Here is a 16576-nt window from a genome sequence, read left to right as displayed (position 1 = left end):
CCCAATTCCTCAAATAACAGTGCATCGCGGTAGCACAGTGGCTAGCACTGTTGCTTCGCAGCTCTAGGGTCCCAAGTTCAATTCCTGGCTTGGGTAACTGTCTGTGCGGAGTCTGCACGTTCTCCCCGTGTGTGCATGGGCTTCCTTTGGGTGCTCTGGTTTCCTCCCACAAGTCCCGAAAGACGTGCTGTTAGGTCATTTGGACATTCTGAATTCTCCCTCTGCATACCCGAACAGGCGCCGGAATGTGGTGACCAGGGGCTTTTCACAGTAACTTCATTGCAGTGTTAATGTAAGCCTACTTGTGACAATAAAGATTATTATTGGAGTAATTTGTTTCAAAATATTTTCAGCAAGGTAGCGGTGCCTTATTTTGCATCCATTTCTTAACCAGTATTTATCTCCATATGTTAGCATTCGATTCGGGAACTACCTACAGTTGCCATCGCTGGTCCCTGTCCAGAATGAACAGACAGTACCATTTTGTGGCAGGACTATAGCACCATGTCCTTTCGTACATAGATTGGTTTTATTAAGTCATCGTTTCCACCGATTTATTCAGTGTTTTCCAAGTGAGATTCGTTCTCATTGGTTTACAGTCATACACATTGAAAAAGTAACATGCTTTGATAAAAATCTGTTCAACATCCTTAAACATCAGTGTTTCAACCTTTTATTCTTTCAGTGAAGTAACCTGTGTGGCACAGTAGTTGTGATACATGCTCTTGCATATAAAAATGCATTAACATGAATGTGTCTTTTTGTATGTGAATCTTTGCAGTGTTGTTTATCAAGATGGATTTTATGGGGCAGACATTTATGTAAGTACTCTCAATGTACGGAATTACTAAAGTCATTCCTCTTTGTTATACCACCTGTCAAAATATTCAGCACAATGTACAACATACTAAAAATCAACACTGGAGCTCATATCCATAGAATTGTTCATAATCCTAGTCTTTAGCCTGTGTGTGCTGTATGCCTTTTAAATTTATGCGATCAAAATGCACACAGGGTGACCACTTAAAATATTAGCATAATGTGTAGCAGCATTATTACTTTCCTGTTAACGAATAGTATTGCAAATGGCTTTCATTTTGTTCAGGATATTTTTCTCATTTAGTTTCCTAACACTTCATGCCATTTCTGTTCTATTTTTGGAGGGTTCTCTGGGCATTTTTCTGGCGACTTTAATGTGCATGATATCTTCAGATTTTATAGTATTAGAATAATGGTTCTGTTGCTCGTTAAAGTGATAGATTGGAGAGTAGCATCAAAATATTATTTACTTTTGCTTCCAGTGACATTATTTAGTATTCCTACCTCAGGCAAGCTTGGCCACTTTCACACTGTACTGAGCTGCAGGCTGAGACATAAGTCTAAACGTACAAGCGGGGGCTGGTATGCAGCGGAAGATTCTGAGCGCCCTGGGCCAAATTAAAGACCCAAATTTCAGTTGAAAATCTGCAGGTTTCCAGAAGAAAGTATCCTAGTTTGCAATTACATCATTAGATGGGTATTTGCAATAGTGGTGTGCTCCATCTCATTGTTACCCGTCACGGAAAATGAAATAAGGAAGCGTGTCTCTCCCAAAAGAGCATATTAGAATCAGAGAATGGTTACAGCACAGAATGAGGTTGTTTGGCCTCATAGGGTCCCATTTGGCCCAATTCAACAGCATTTCACTTAGTCACACTCCCTCATCTTTTCCTCGCGATCCTGCAGACTTTTTTCCCCTCAGGCAATTATCCAATTCTCTTCTTGGAGGCCTTGTTTGAATCTGTCTGCACCATGCTATCAGGCAGTCCATTCCAGAACCTAATCACTTGCTATATGAAAAAAAACAATGTTTTTGTTGTCGAACTAATTGTTTTGCCAATCATCTTCAATCCGTGTCTTCTAGTTTTGGATGCATCTGCCCCTGGGCAAGTGTTGTCTCCAACTGCTCTGTCCCAAAACCTCTATGAAATCTCCTCTTAATCTTTTCTCCAAGGAGAATCGACCCAACTTCTCCAACCTATCCACGTAACTGAAGTTCCTCATCCCTGAAACCATTCTTGGGAATTCTTTCCGCACCCTCTAAAGCCTTCACATCCTTCCTAAAGTGTGGCGCCCAGAATTGGACACAATACTCCAGTTGAGGACCAGTGATTTAGCCAGGTTTATCATAAATTCCGCATTTTTGTACTCTGTGCCCGAATGTTGAAGCCTAGGGCCCCACATGCTTAACTAAATGTTCTCTAAGGGCAGCACGGTGGCACAGTGGTTAGCACTTCAGCCTCACGGCACCGAGGTCTCAGGTTCGAACCCGGCTCTGGGTCACTGTCTGTGTGGAGTTTGCAGATTCTCCCCATGTCTGCGTGGGTTTTGCCCCCACAACCCAAAGATGTGCAGGGTAGGTGGATTGGCCACGCTAAATTGCCCCTTAATTGGAGAAAATGAATTGGGCCCTCTAAATTTATTTTTAAAAAACTAACTGTTCTCTCAACCTGCCATGTTCAATGATTTGGGCATATATACCCACAGGTCCCTCTGCTCTTGTACCCCCCTTTAGAACTGGATCTTTTAACTTATGTTGCCTTTCCTCAGTCTGCTTCCCAAAATGAATCAATTCACAGCTCTCTGCATTAAATTTCATCTGCCACTTTTCAGCCCATTGCACCATTCTGCCTCTGTCCTCTTGAAGTTTATCACTGTCCTCCGCACAGTTTACAATATTTTTGAGTTCTGTGTTATCTAAAGACTCTGAACTTGCTAGGTCTAGGTCATTATACAGATCAAGGAAACCAGGGATCCTGAAACAGGGTCCTCTTCAGAATTCCACGCTAGACCTTCCTCCAGTGTGATAAACAACTTTTCACAGCTACTCTCCATTTCCTGTCAAGCAACCACTTTCGTATCCATGTTCTTGTTGTTCCGTTTATTCCATACGGTCTAACTTTGCTGACAAGCCTGCTTTGTGTCACTTTGTCAAATGTCTTTTGGAATTCCATGGGCACTACATCAACCACATTATTAACCAGATGAGCCAGGTTAATGGAATTGAAATTGATGTCTCAGTCTTTGTTCTTTTTCGACTCTTAAATGAAAGGAGGGCATGTAGAACATTACAGCGCAGTACAGGCCCTTCGGCCCACGATGTTGCGCCGTCCTGTGAAACCCCTCTAAAGTCCCTCTACACTATTCCCTTATCGTCCATATGATAGAACATAGATGAAATGAAAGTCGCTTATTGTCACGAGTAGACTTCAATGAAGTTACAGTGAAAAGCCCCTAGTCGCCACATTCCGGCGCCTGTCCGGGGAGGCTGTTACGGGAATCGAACCATGCTGCTGGCCTGCTTGGTCTGCTTTCAAAGCCATCGATTTAACCCAGTGTGCTAAACAGCCCCTTGTGGTAGTGGATGGCCCATAAATGAAGATATGAAGGAGATGAAAAAGAGCACAGCTCTCATCATTCTCTTTTTAGGGTCTCACCAAGTTAGATGTTGAATTAAGACACTTGGTCCTGAAGACTTATGAGCAGAAAATCTCATTATTGCTTGAGAACCATAAGATTTTTCAACTTATATTTTTTGTTTGATCCTCAAAACTATTTTCCCCATTGTTAGAACTAATATAATTTATTGTTTAGATAAAGGGTAAAACAACTTTTGTTCTAGTTTTCAGCAAGGATATCTTTTAAGTAGAAGATGATGTTAGCATTTCTTCTGGTATTGAAATCTTCAAACATCAAAATAAAATAAAGCAAAGTATGCTCATTTACTTTGTCAAATAAATACATTTTATATCATATCGCAAAACTGTATAATTGGAATTTCCCCTTAGAAGCTGCCTTCGTTGAGTTTTCCTTTCAAAGTTGCACAATTAGGTATCAGCCTCCATGTTTAAATTGATTAAATTTAATTGATAGAAATATTTAAAAATGCATTAAACAACGTTAGAAAATACAAATTGCATTCTGGCTTCTCAGCCTTGCAATTCATCTTTCAGAGCCAATGAAAAATTACATTGTACAAAACTTTCGGAAACAGAAGAAAATATTTTCAAGATTAGAGGGAAAGATAGCAGATAAATCCCTGTTCAATACTCAAGAGCACCTCCTACCTGTTTTGTTTTAAATTTGGAGATATTTAATTTGTCTGAATTTTAGGTTTTCAATGGTTCAGTACCAATTCCAAAGGAATGGCTTATTCGGTTCATGGGTTATTCATTCTTTTTTCATTCCAAACATTATTTCTGTTTCATTATAGAGTAATATATCAAGAACCTGTGTATGGCAATAAGTTATCACAGGTACGAAGTGCTGGATAATGAGTGAAGTATCACATTGAGTATGGATTGCTGTGAAATCTTTTTACTAACTGTGAGATAAAAGGGGCAATTGTTGATGCAAGAAGGGTTTGCTTTCAGGGAATATTAACCATTTTCACACAGTTTGGTTTGCTGAGTCACTAGAGCATGGGCTGAAGGAGTGAATTGTGGCACAAATTATTGGGAATGAGTATTGATTTCAGACACAATATCTTGGCTAAAAGTTTAGTAAGTAACCCCCCCTCCCCCACTGCACTTGCAAGAGTACACAACAAGGCTGGCTGTCCCAAAGGATTGTGGGACGGACACTTCCAACCACATTTTAATTGGATCATAAATGGTGTTTGCTTTGTCTACAGAGACTGGATTCTGTATGTTAATTGGCATGCTGAGATCATTTAGAAATGGTTGATATAACATTCTGGCCCATTGAACAGGAGGCTCTGCTGTTCTCACAGTTTGAAAATCAATGCATCACTGCCCACAATTCATTTAGAATGTGCATTTATTTGTCCTGTTGCTTAATTGCAGATCCATAATTATCCTAACTTCAAAAATTAGCAAGAGCTGGTTTAATTAAAATCAAATTTATATGAGAATGACTTAATTCCATCTTACAGTATTTTAAAGAATTGATTTTAATAACAGAGCCAACAAATGCATTAGGATCAATATGTTAGGGATATCTTGAGAGAATATATGCATTGGATCCTTAAGTATTTTCAACATTTGTGCGGCAGGTGACCAATATCTTTGTATGAAGCAGTAAGCTGTACTTGAACAAAGTAAACTTGCATTCCTCTAAATGAAGTAGTGAATAGGAATACAGTCAATACTTCTTAACAACAAAGCTCAGGTTCAAATCAGCAGCATGGATTAGGCCTTTAAATATCTCTTCTTGGATATCGTTTTCAGATTAATCTCATACGTAAACCTAAAAGACTGGTTTCACCAATGGAAAATTGATCAAACTTACACCATTTCGAATCAAGGATTGTCATAAAGATTAATAAATGACCATTTCAAAATAGTTATGAGACTAGGTTTGGCACAATTGATCAATGTAATAGTACAAAGTAATTTACAGTCCCATTAAATGACTAATTTAGCCCAGTTAAATAATAACTTTATTTAATTTCCTCTTTCAAATTTATTCCCCTTCCTTCTTTGGTGTGCCCAAACTGGGCAGCTGACCTGCACTACACTGATTCCAGAACTGTGCCACCCCTGCCCCCTAACCAGCTGTTAGGAGGTGTAAGAGAGCTGTATGGAAGAAACTGTTACCGATTTGTTTTTCTCTGTTGCAATTGAGATATGACTGTACCCTACTCAATACCTTTCTCTCATGACTAAGCCAAGATTGGGAATCCCGCGCATGGGAAATAATGGACACTGGATATCACCCGAACATTGAGTGGTTCAAAACATTGGCAAGCCAATGCAATGCATCACTCGACTGTCCAAAAAAATTATCCTTTACTACTTGTGTTTATCTGCAGAAAAAAAGATATTGGTGTCTATTTTAGATTATTATCCATCAAAGCATCCAGTATTTGTCAAGAAAATCTGAGTCCAATAATTTACTGTGCCTCACATTAATATTAAACCAATATTTGCATACTTTGAAGATGCTAATACTATAAGGGTGCTGATTTATTACTTACCCTCTTAACCCCTTCAAAACAAAATTATATGCCAGATCTAAATTGACAAGCAATGGTAAAATAGCAATGAAACGGGTATGTATCTTGCAGCAAACAACTTTACCAGTTCATTTTTCTCTGTTAAATATATTCCATTGAGCGCATCAAACGTGAAATCATCAGTTCAGGCATAAATCCCGATCTGCTTCCATAAAATGTTGAAAATACAGGGCATCCTATGCTGTAAAATTGAAAAATGGACTAAGCTACTTCTTTTGTTTCAGGGTGGGTACGCTGCCTACAGGTATGCCCAACCTGCCACTGCTACTGCTGCTGCCTACAGCGACAGGTAAAGAAACAATTCTGTCTTCTGATTTAACACATTGTAATTTACATGATTCAGTGCGAGGAAGCAAAGGAGCTAGTTCTCAGGAATGATTGGTTGCAAATAAAGTTGCTGAGTTGTGAATTTGTGAAAGCCACTACTATTAAGCGTGATATGGCTGCTCTAACTTGATCAAGTTGCGACTGTTTCTACAATGGTATTTGATATCTGTTATGTCACTTTCCAGCCATCAAATTAGACTGGTTCTGAATTTGCAGCTGTTTTGTAAAACGATGAAGGAAATTTATAACTTATGAGAAAATACTGACTTGCCATTCTGGAATGAAGTTGACTTGCTTTCATTTAATTTGAAAACCTAAAATGGTTCAATACAAACTGAGTAGGAAAGAGCAAATTGACTGGAGTGTTTAGCCGCAGTCTAAATTGAATTGAGCAGAACAAATTGCTCACAAAGGCAAGTCGAGTGCTTTCAAACAGCATTTCCACTTCCATTTTAACTTAAAATATCCTGAAAAAAAAACCTGCATACAATTCATCAAGGCATCGGCCATGCTCCACAGTCAGCAAGGGAAAATGCAGAACTTAATTTTATTAATGACATTCCTGAAGATAGGGTCACACTACATGTTGTTTCAGTTATGGTTTACTTTAGGCTCCATGAGAGATACTCAAGGCTTCATATGATACACTTCCACCGACTGACACGCTAAACCCCAGATGAAATAAGCTGTACCCCTTCCGACAGTGGCTGTAGGTTGAAATGAACACACCCGCTCTCCACACCATCCCTTGTCAAGCCATGGATGGAACTGGCCAATTACAGATCAATACAGGGTCCACTGGGAAATGAGTATACCTTAGCCAACAGAGGGGTTTCCCCTTGGTTGATGTAAAGTTTCAAATTTTTTTGTTTTTCATCCCCCATTAAAAGATTGAATTCATTGTGTGAACACTTCTGAATTAATTTGCATATATTGGATCACTAAGGGGAAGCTAGACAAATGTTTGATGAGGGAAGGGACATGTTGATGGGGTTAAATGAAATAGAATGAGACAATGCTCATATGGAGAATAAATGCTGGCACAGTCTAGTTGGACTGAATAGCCCATTTCTGTGCTGTTACATTCCATGTTTGAGATGAAATGTTATTGACCAGCTTTTTGTAAAAGATCTAAAATACACTTTATTTTCAAATCTCAAAAATAATATAGTATTTGCTCACTTATTGAAAATAACTAAATATTTTTCCCCCCTTCTCTGCTTTGCCTCTTCTGCCACTTTTGAGCTGTTAATTTAGACTGCTCTATTTAATCCGGGCCAGAAACTATTTCACTGTAAGAACATCTATGCTATCCTTACCCGCCATCCACATAAATGCATTTGTCAGTCGGGAGAGCAGTCAGGAACAGGAACCATGGCCGATTTTGCTTTCTCCCCTGACCCAGTTTATTAAACCCATCTCCTTCTGCAACCTAAGCTCCCAATAGGATAAATAACCCAGACTAGTATTCTTATTTCCCAGCTTTTACTGTGTTCCAATTTACGACATACAAGACTAGTTTGGACCAGTATTCTTATTTCCCCATTTTTACTCTATTTCTTTCCTGGGCCTGACCGTGGCCTTCATCTCACACTTGGCAGTACATTTATATGCCAGCCATTCGAGAAACTATTAAACCATTTGTATTTATATTTGGCTGAAAAATATGTCAAGTGCAGACAAACTTTATTGGGGCACCTCTGCCAGATTATTGTGAGAAGTATGGACCAATAGGTTTGATTCCGGAAATAAGAGGAGAAAATTTCTGGAGGCACTCAGCAAGTCTGGCAACATCAGTGGAGGGAGAAACAGGTTGGGATTCTCTGGCCCCTGAGTCAACTGACCTTTGACTGCTCTATGGATTCCACGGGTAGGACTGGAAAATCTGGGGAGCAACCAAAATTTTGTTGACAGGGAAAACCCCGGCCAGAGTTCACGTTTAAAACATTGGGCTCGATTTTCAAAGTGGGATCAAGAGCCCAGCACCTTGGATAGGATATTGCACCCACTCCAGTGGCATGTTTCACGGGAAAGGCAGCAGCCTGCCAAGGGCTGGTAGCGGGATATTTCTGCCCCGCCACTGTCAACATGCTTTCCTGTTGTTCGCACCCTCCACCACTGGGGATCCCATCAGAGGAACTGGAAGATCCTGTTCGCAGGAACAGCCAGGAAATTCCGGCCCTTGGATGAATTTGAGTCCAGGCCCTGTGGCTCAGCTTGTGATATTTTTAAATTCAAATGGCCTAATTGGCCAAGATATGGGACCTGCCTGACTGGTGCTAGAAGCAAAGGCTGCTGCCAGCCTTGTAGAAGAGGGAATGTAGCTTCAAAAGCGTTGGAAGCGAAATTGCAGGAAAAGAAAGGTCCAGTACGAGCACTGGAGCAAGTAGGTCCATTTAAAAATGGTATGAAGACAAAGATAAATATACTTTGTTTGGTCCCATGGTAAATCCAATAGCTGTGCGCTAACATACACCAGAATGTTTTAGTTCACTGAAATAAAGTCTGGAGTTCTCCGGCAGTTTGCTGGTGGTGGGATTCTCCGGTTCCATCAGCACGCACCTACGCCCACAGGTTTCCCGGTGGCATGGGGTGGCTTCAATGGAAATTCCCATTGACAGTGGCTGGGAGCCGGAGAATCCCGCCCTAAAAATCCCATTCTGCACTGGCAGGTTCTTCAATAATCTCTTGAAGGAGCTGAAGGGACTCTTAACTGGCAGCAAACAGGCATCTCTCCCCACCACCCTCAACCAATCACTGGCCCTTGAAAATTCTAACTGTCCTGGAGGCTTAGGGATCCTGAGAATACCTCCGGGACTGAGATTTTTTCATCCTGTCCACATAAGGTACTGACCCCACAGCTCTTTGAAAATTCTGCTCATTAACTCTGTTTCTCTCTCCACAGATGTTGCCAGACCTGCTGAGTATTTCCAGCATTTTCTGTTTCCATTTCAGATTCTAGCTTTTGCTGTATTTTGTTTATGTACAAGGCTTTGGTTAAGGGTTTAGTTCAGGGTCTAGTTCCATCCTCAAATTTGTCACCTAGGCAGATCAGAGCTACTCCCTATATAACAGATCATAGGAACAGTTTGGCATGCTCCCTAACTAATTATGAAATATATTTTTCCTGCCCGATCTCTCATTCATGTTAATAGTAAGAGAAGATTGAATTAATGGATGGGTGAGTCTTTGGATCAATACCCTTTGAATTGAATCTTGTAACGGTGCTAGAACTGACCTATAATTTAAAAACCAACCCATCTAGATTACATTACCTGCAGCACTAGGTGCTATCAGTGCCGCTAATAAAGCTTTAAATGTTCGACCAAACTATAAGTTAAATTCATATTTCTGTATAACCTCAGTAGAAAGCAAAATTTATGTATTACTCTCCAAGAGGGACTTAAAGCCTGACTGCTTTGGTCTGTACAGTCCTGTCCTGACGTACCATACTTCAGCCACATAAAGCAGATATATTAACCCCAACTTAAGTTATCACTCTCATATCTAATCACTGCATAGTTCTTGGTTAACTTGCACGAGGCAAGCAACATTCCTTTCTCAAGAATTGAAATTTGCAATTTGGTGAGGGCTGATAATGTGAGCATGCAATGAAAAGGTTCTTCTTTTAGTTCTTAGATTTTTTTTGCATACTGTTTACCTTTGATATTCTTTTTGACAACATGGGATTGGTTTCATCTTTTAAAAAATCTGTTATTGGTCATTTGGAGGCACTCTGGTATCAAAACCACAACATCCCCACGCAGATTTCTACCATTCCGTGACACTCAACGTTTTATTTTATACGAATTTTATCAATTGATTGTCGGTTTGGCTCGCTATCTTTCATAACAGACCAAACCTATACAGCAGAGCTGAAAACTCAAATTCCCCTTGTGATTTCATAATTTGTTAGGCACAATTGACCCTTGAAGTGCTCACACTTACCGCAGCTGACATATCACAAAGATTCCCGGCAGGAGTAATCGATCCCAGCATCACTACCATCACTTTCCAACTCTGTTCTCAAATGTCTTGCCAGAGAATAAGAGAATTGCCTTTATAATTGGCACACAGCTTCTTTATCAATACTTTCCAGGTCCCCGATGGAATTTTGATTGACAAGCGATAGTTTAACATTTATCCATTTACTCATTTATTTGAGATCAACTGACCAATTTCACAGAATGGACTTTAAAGTGGAAACTTGTTTCTTTTTAACCCATTGAAATTCAGTGCAGAAGCCTTCATTATTTTGGGAAATTGTGTTGTGTTTGTAGATGGTAGCCCCATTGAAGTTATATCTGGTTGTTCCTAAAATGGCACATATAACCTTCCCTGCCAACGTTCATGTAGAGTCTTGGCTCACTGCTGGTACGCTTCAGCCTCTGCTGTGCTGTTAGTGCAAGAAATGTGATAGAGCTGCCCTGCTTTATTCACATCTTACATGATCACATTTTGAGCAAAACGAGGAACTCATGTTTTCTTGTCTCTTTTAAATACATTCAGTAGAAGTTTATTTTTTGCTTCTTGTAAATTAGTAGAACAAAGGACAATTGTGTGAGTTATGCAGTAAAACTATTTTGGAACTTATTACATATCTATTATTGCTGGCTAATTGCTGAACTCCATATTAAAACACAGAAGTGGATAAGGTATTTTTAGTTGCACTCTGATAATATCATATATATATATATATAAAATAGTACCTGCTACAAAATGGAACATCGTTACAAAGTACTAGATTACTGCTGTCTAATATATCACAATTGGGTTACATTGTTGACTGATTTTACAATAAATATCTGAAGTGCTAAATCTACTCATTGCCTTGTTTATCTTTGCTTCGGAAGGTTCAGGAGTGTTAAGGCCGTAGAATTTCCCGTGTAAGCAATGTTTTGAATCAATGAAACTACAGTATACTATTGTTTTTAAATTTCTAATCACTCCACACATTGTTTTATTTGTGTCGTGTGTTTGCCTGCTTGCACAAAACCTAGAATGCAATTACGCCTGCATATAAAACTACAGTGTGTTATTCTTTCACATTATGTTATCTTGCATTTTGTTACCATGGATTTATGTTGTATATTTCTGGTGGAACCGAAATAAACCTTCAGTTGTAAATAGCATACCTGAACATGCAAAACAGCACGATATTTTCGTTTTGTTTGTTTATTTCTTTTTTAATACTATTTTCCAACTTCTTTTTGCAATTTTCTTTCTTCCAAGTAAATTTCATCAGATGTGGTTATGGAATGCAGTGAGATTGCACAAACGGTGGCACAGAAGTAAATGAAATTTATACCACCAAAATGGTCACAAATCACAGGACTAGTTTAAAAAAAAGAACAAGAAGGGCCAGTGTTTTTTTTTGTTTTGAGTAATCGAACCAGCAGCAGATCATTGAACACAATTAACTGAGTACTGCACCCCTAACATATGCTAAACCTTGTTTCACAAAGATAAACTACTCTTGTTTCATGAACAGAATCACAAATAGCAGAACAACTGATTCAAGCTCCTATGTATTACACAATGCATGCCCATAGCTAAAGTCTTATCACCAAGTATGCTGAGAGCATGTTCATTGAAGAGTATGTAAGTACTAATGGCACTTTAAAGGATTTGTGCTGACCCTTTGTCACTTCACACTTAGTGGTACTCTGAAGCCCTTTCGTACCTTATCGGTCTCGGGGAAGAGGGACAGATTGTCATTTTGTCAGTGCATATTCACTTGATGAATCAGTTTATCTGCAAAGCTGTATCACTTCTGACAGATCCATCACAAAAGTTCACTGTGTGGCTTCTTGAGCAAAGCCCCAGGGCAAGGATTTTTGCCTTGTTTGGCTGCCTGGTGGTTTTTGATTTGATTGGTGCATTTTTGTTGTGTACAGTGTACTGGCTTGTGTATCATAGCTTGCAACCAGGGTTCCGTTCTTGAAAATCATTGAACTACTTGATCAAAATATATGCCATTGAATAAATTTAGCTACGACTGTTTGCATTTCGATATCCATGCATATGCACTATGTACATTGAATGCAGTATCATAAACTCCAGTTTGCATGCGCTACACCAGTATGCTTTTAGATGCTGTGGTATGATTTTGTGTAGACTGAAGCTAATTACTCATAAATGTTTGCAATAAGTGCTTCGTTTTTTGGCTATTGAAAAACAGTTAGGGGAATGTTGCAATGCAAGTATTCAATCTATTGTTTGTTCCACGTGATCTTTTCTGATGTATGCTTTTGTCCATTTAATGGCTTAATAATGAAAATATATCTGAGATTAGTTTTGATATTAAATGATAGGCCGTACCCAAATTTTGTCAAACCGAGTATTAATCATGGATTTCTGTATGAAAAAATGGTGGCCAGTTAAGACCTTAAATTACTTTACCATGTATAATAATCAATCCGTTGTTTTGAAACAAAATACTAAGTGTATTGTAATTTTAAAAATGCATAAAAATTACTTACAGATTATTTTGTTCCATGCTGAAATTCCTCCTTCATTCCCATGATTCCAAAATATGCAAAGATAGATTATGCTATTCCCTTAAATGTAAATATGCTAAAGTGGATTTTCTTTCTTTAAATTATCCAAGATGCACACGTTCTGAAAAAAGCTAAACTTATTTCAAAAATCCTGTTCATTAAAAAGCAAAAATCTCATGGAATATAGAATAAAACAAAATAAAATTAATGAGCGGTAACCAACAACTTTTTCTTTAGTAGTCTCATTCACATTGCCTCCTCACAGCCAATTAGAAAAGACAGTTCTACGTGGTTAAAAAAAAGCATGGGTTTGAAGAACAGTTTACAGTATTATAATACTTTACAAAAGAAAATGGGCCTCCTCTGAAATTAGTGTTTTCTAAATGCAAATTCATATTTGCAAAATTGACAAAGAACATTTTATCACAGTAATTGTCAATAAGAGCAGAACCATATTTGATAACTATTATACTTACAGATTCACAAATAAGCTGTTGATGTCAAACAAAAGCCTAAAAAAAACGAACCTTCCTAAAGGCTTGCAATATTTCAGTTTGCATGAACATTTGTGAGGAAAATCTTTTGAACACCAAATGTTGTGAGAATCTGTTTTGACAGCTTTATTGTGCAATGAATTGAAAACAACCAATATCATTAAAAGCCCTGCATGCTAATCAGGTAATACATTCATTGTGCAAAACAAAAGTCTTTTTTTTAATGACATGTCTGGCAAAGAATAAACCAATATCTGGAACATTAATTCAATCTATTTACATACTTTTTTTCAAATGGCCATTGGTTAGAGATATATGTATATGTACGTAAAATTATTCACCAAATTAAAATTCATGGTTAATTAAATAATTTCTGATTTGTAAAAACTCCACCCCCCCCCCCCCCACATTCATTTAATTAAGTAGATTCCCCCTCCCATCTTTGAAAATCAGATCAATGGGCAGCTAGCACATCTTCCAGTCAAACGTGCTCTGTCACCAAGCAGTGTTGTCAATTTTATCTTCTTTTGCAGAAATCAGTTCGTCTTCGTTGCAGCAGATGAAATTTCTTGTAACACCTCTTCAGGTAATAATTGTTGATACTTTTTGATGCACCCACAGTGATATTTATATCTTTCGTGGTATCCTGCAGAACTTCACATGTAAGGCAGGGTGGGCACTCTTTGGTTACTACAAGCAAATAGCCTACAAATCCTGCAACATGCAGTTTTATTCATGAACTAGAGCAGGCCCTGCCTAAGGTATTGTAAAGATTACCTCGGTATAGTTTTTGAAGATAGAAAAGCTGAAATGGTTTTGAAACCCATATTCCCCATATCATCATGCAGCAATTGTTTATTCTGCCATTTCTAAGCTGTAGTAGCCCTAGATGGTGTGCAGCCAGCTTCCACCCTTCATTGGGTGAGGTATAATTTTTGCAGTTGGAGCTAAAGTTTTTAATCTGGAAAACTAGACTGTTGTTTTTGAGTCAAACACAACATTGTAAAAGTCTGCGGGCTTTTTCAGGAACTCATCTTAATGAATGCATCATCTTAAATGGTCTGCTGTAAAATAGAGACATCATCCAGAAAGTTTTCTTCAACCAAAATCTGGGGTATTTTTCATGTTAACCTTGTTATCTTTAGCAGCACTTAATGCAGAGTGGATTCCTAGCAGTTCTTCGGTGAAAACCATATTAACTGTAGCAAATGTAGCTTTATATAAACTCTAGAGATGATATTAAAATTTCATTATAGTGAAATTTTAATAGCATAATATATAGCTTGACAGGAAAGATGGTGAGATTCATCATCTATCTCTATGTTGATCCAATGTGACTTGATTGCTTTTGCATCTTGTGTCCTTGGTTGGCACCTTGACATAGTTGACTTATTCAGTCAGTTTTTTGTTTTAAGACTGGATTGAGAAGATAAGTATAGTTGTTACCCATAAGCATTTAAAGAATAGGAATTGTAGAGAGTGGCAGCACATTTCCTGTGTGCATTATTCACGTTGAATGTAACAGCTATTATTCAACAAATACTGTTGATGCTTCTCCCCATAAGAATCACAGCACATTTCTACACATGGATGATGAGGTTATTTTATTAATTATGTTACTGGAGCATTTGAGATATTTATTCTTATGTGAAGATTTACCTTGCACTTTGTTAAAGAGGACAAAATGATTCTGAATTTGCCATTGAATCCGCAAATATGATTGAAACCAATTTAGCCTGAAGACAGGAGCTCAATAGAAAGCTATGATTACATACACCCCATTGCTCATTTGTAAATGCTGATAAAATAAAGCATTAAACCATCCTGGAATTAAAGTGCAATGAAATCATTTATCCAATATAAAATGACAATCTGTGTAGGATGGGTAGAGAATAGGAACTATGTTGCAGACTAGATTGAACTGGAACTGTTTGAATATCAAAACAATCTGAATGACTCAGCCGGCCAAAATGCCCACAAAACAGCTAAAAGTTGCAAATTGGCATACGGCATGCTAAAGCATCATCTGCAGTGGAAAGGCCGCAAGTAAATCAGTGTAGTTCATAGAGAGAACATGAATCCACAGCACCGACCCTGCCTTATATTCCGCAACTTCTCATTCTTGCCGTATAAAATTTGTTCGCATTGGACATCAACTCTCAGCACTTGCACATCACCTGTTTGAACGAGTTCTCTAACTCAAAACTTCGACAAGTGCTGTGAAGGGAAATCATGCCGGGTCTGTGAGAGCAGGATATTCAGGAATGGTCAGTGCTTTGATTTCCATCCTAGCTCTATGGCTGTGCACATATGTGAAAGAAAACATGGAAGGGGGGTCCAGAAATTATGTGAATAACCTATGGGATTACTGGTATTTTCTACAAACTTGGCCAAAATATTCCTTCCAATTGCAATAATTTACAAATTGTCGAAGCAAATATATCATCCTGCAATCACTACACAACTATTGATTTTTTTTATTGGTGTCTTTTCATTTTTTTGCCGTCCATTTTAAATTTCTTTTCAGTTTACCATTGTTGTTGTCGCCCTGAGCCAGACAATACTGAATGTCGAAAGGTTTTACAACTACATTGCTCAGTGTGGTATGTTTATTACAGTTTGACAGAAACTATATGTTATCCTTAACCTGTGGGGTTGAGTTGAACAGCTGCCAAGAAAACCCTGGGAGTGAATGATAATCCCACGAGGGAGTCCTTGACAGATGCCTGGCAGATTTTAACGGCTGGACGTCATTTGAACGCCACTGGCCAAATGCTCACCCGTTTCAGGTAGAAAGTCATAGCTGGTTGGCGTCAGGAAATGAAGATTGGGTGGCTCAGGGGCTGCCCACCAGCACCAAGAGAAGGCTTCCGCCAGTCATGGGAAGAGTTGTTGTGAGTGTCTCATGACTGGGGAGCTGCAAATGGGACGTAAGTGGCCTGGACTTTTCTTCTGGAGCCAGGAAGCACATTCCTGCTTCTTCTTGCCCAACCGAGGAACAACTAACTAATCTTAATCTTAAATCCAGGCTTCCCAATACATTTAAGCAATGGAGTGGGCATTCCATTTAGGAATGCATTAAAATAGCTTTGACACTGATTTGCATTTATTAATGGAAGTTCCTTTGCCAAATTCAGCGGGGTTAAAATGGGGAAATGATAGGAACAGAACAGAAACTTGTCACTGCTGCCCTGATTCTTTCCTAACAATGGGAATGTTAAATCCCCCTAATCTTTACG

General features: G+C 38.6%; 1 protein-coding gene across 17 annotated transcripts in view; it reads left to right on the top strand.

Moving 5' to 3' along the window:
• rbfox1 (RNA binding fox-1 homolog 1) overlaps positions 1-16576 on the top strand; it is a 2164526-nt gene that overhangs the window by 2122092 nt on the left and 25858 nt on the right. For all 17 annotated transcript variants that reach the window (XM_038821058.1, XM_038821062.1, XM_038821067.1 and 14 more), the window contains 2 exons: positions 782-821; positions 6241-6305. In XM_038821058.1, coding sequence (XP_038676986.1) covers positions 782-821; positions 6241-6305 — 105 coding nt within the window. The remainder of the gene's footprint in view (positions 1-781; positions 822-6240; positions 6306-16576) is intronic.

The sequence above is a fragment of the Scyliorhinus canicula genome, chromosome 15 (assembly GCF_902713615.1).
Source record: "Scyliorhinus canicula chromosome 15, sScyCan1.1, whole genome shotgun sequence".
Classification (NCBI taxonomy): domain Eukaryota; kingdom Metazoa; phylum Chordata; class Chondrichthyes; order Carcharhiniformes; family Scyliorhinidae; genus Scyliorhinus; species Scyliorhinus canicula.
This window is presented reverse-complemented; position numbering and strand designations above follow the sequence as displayed.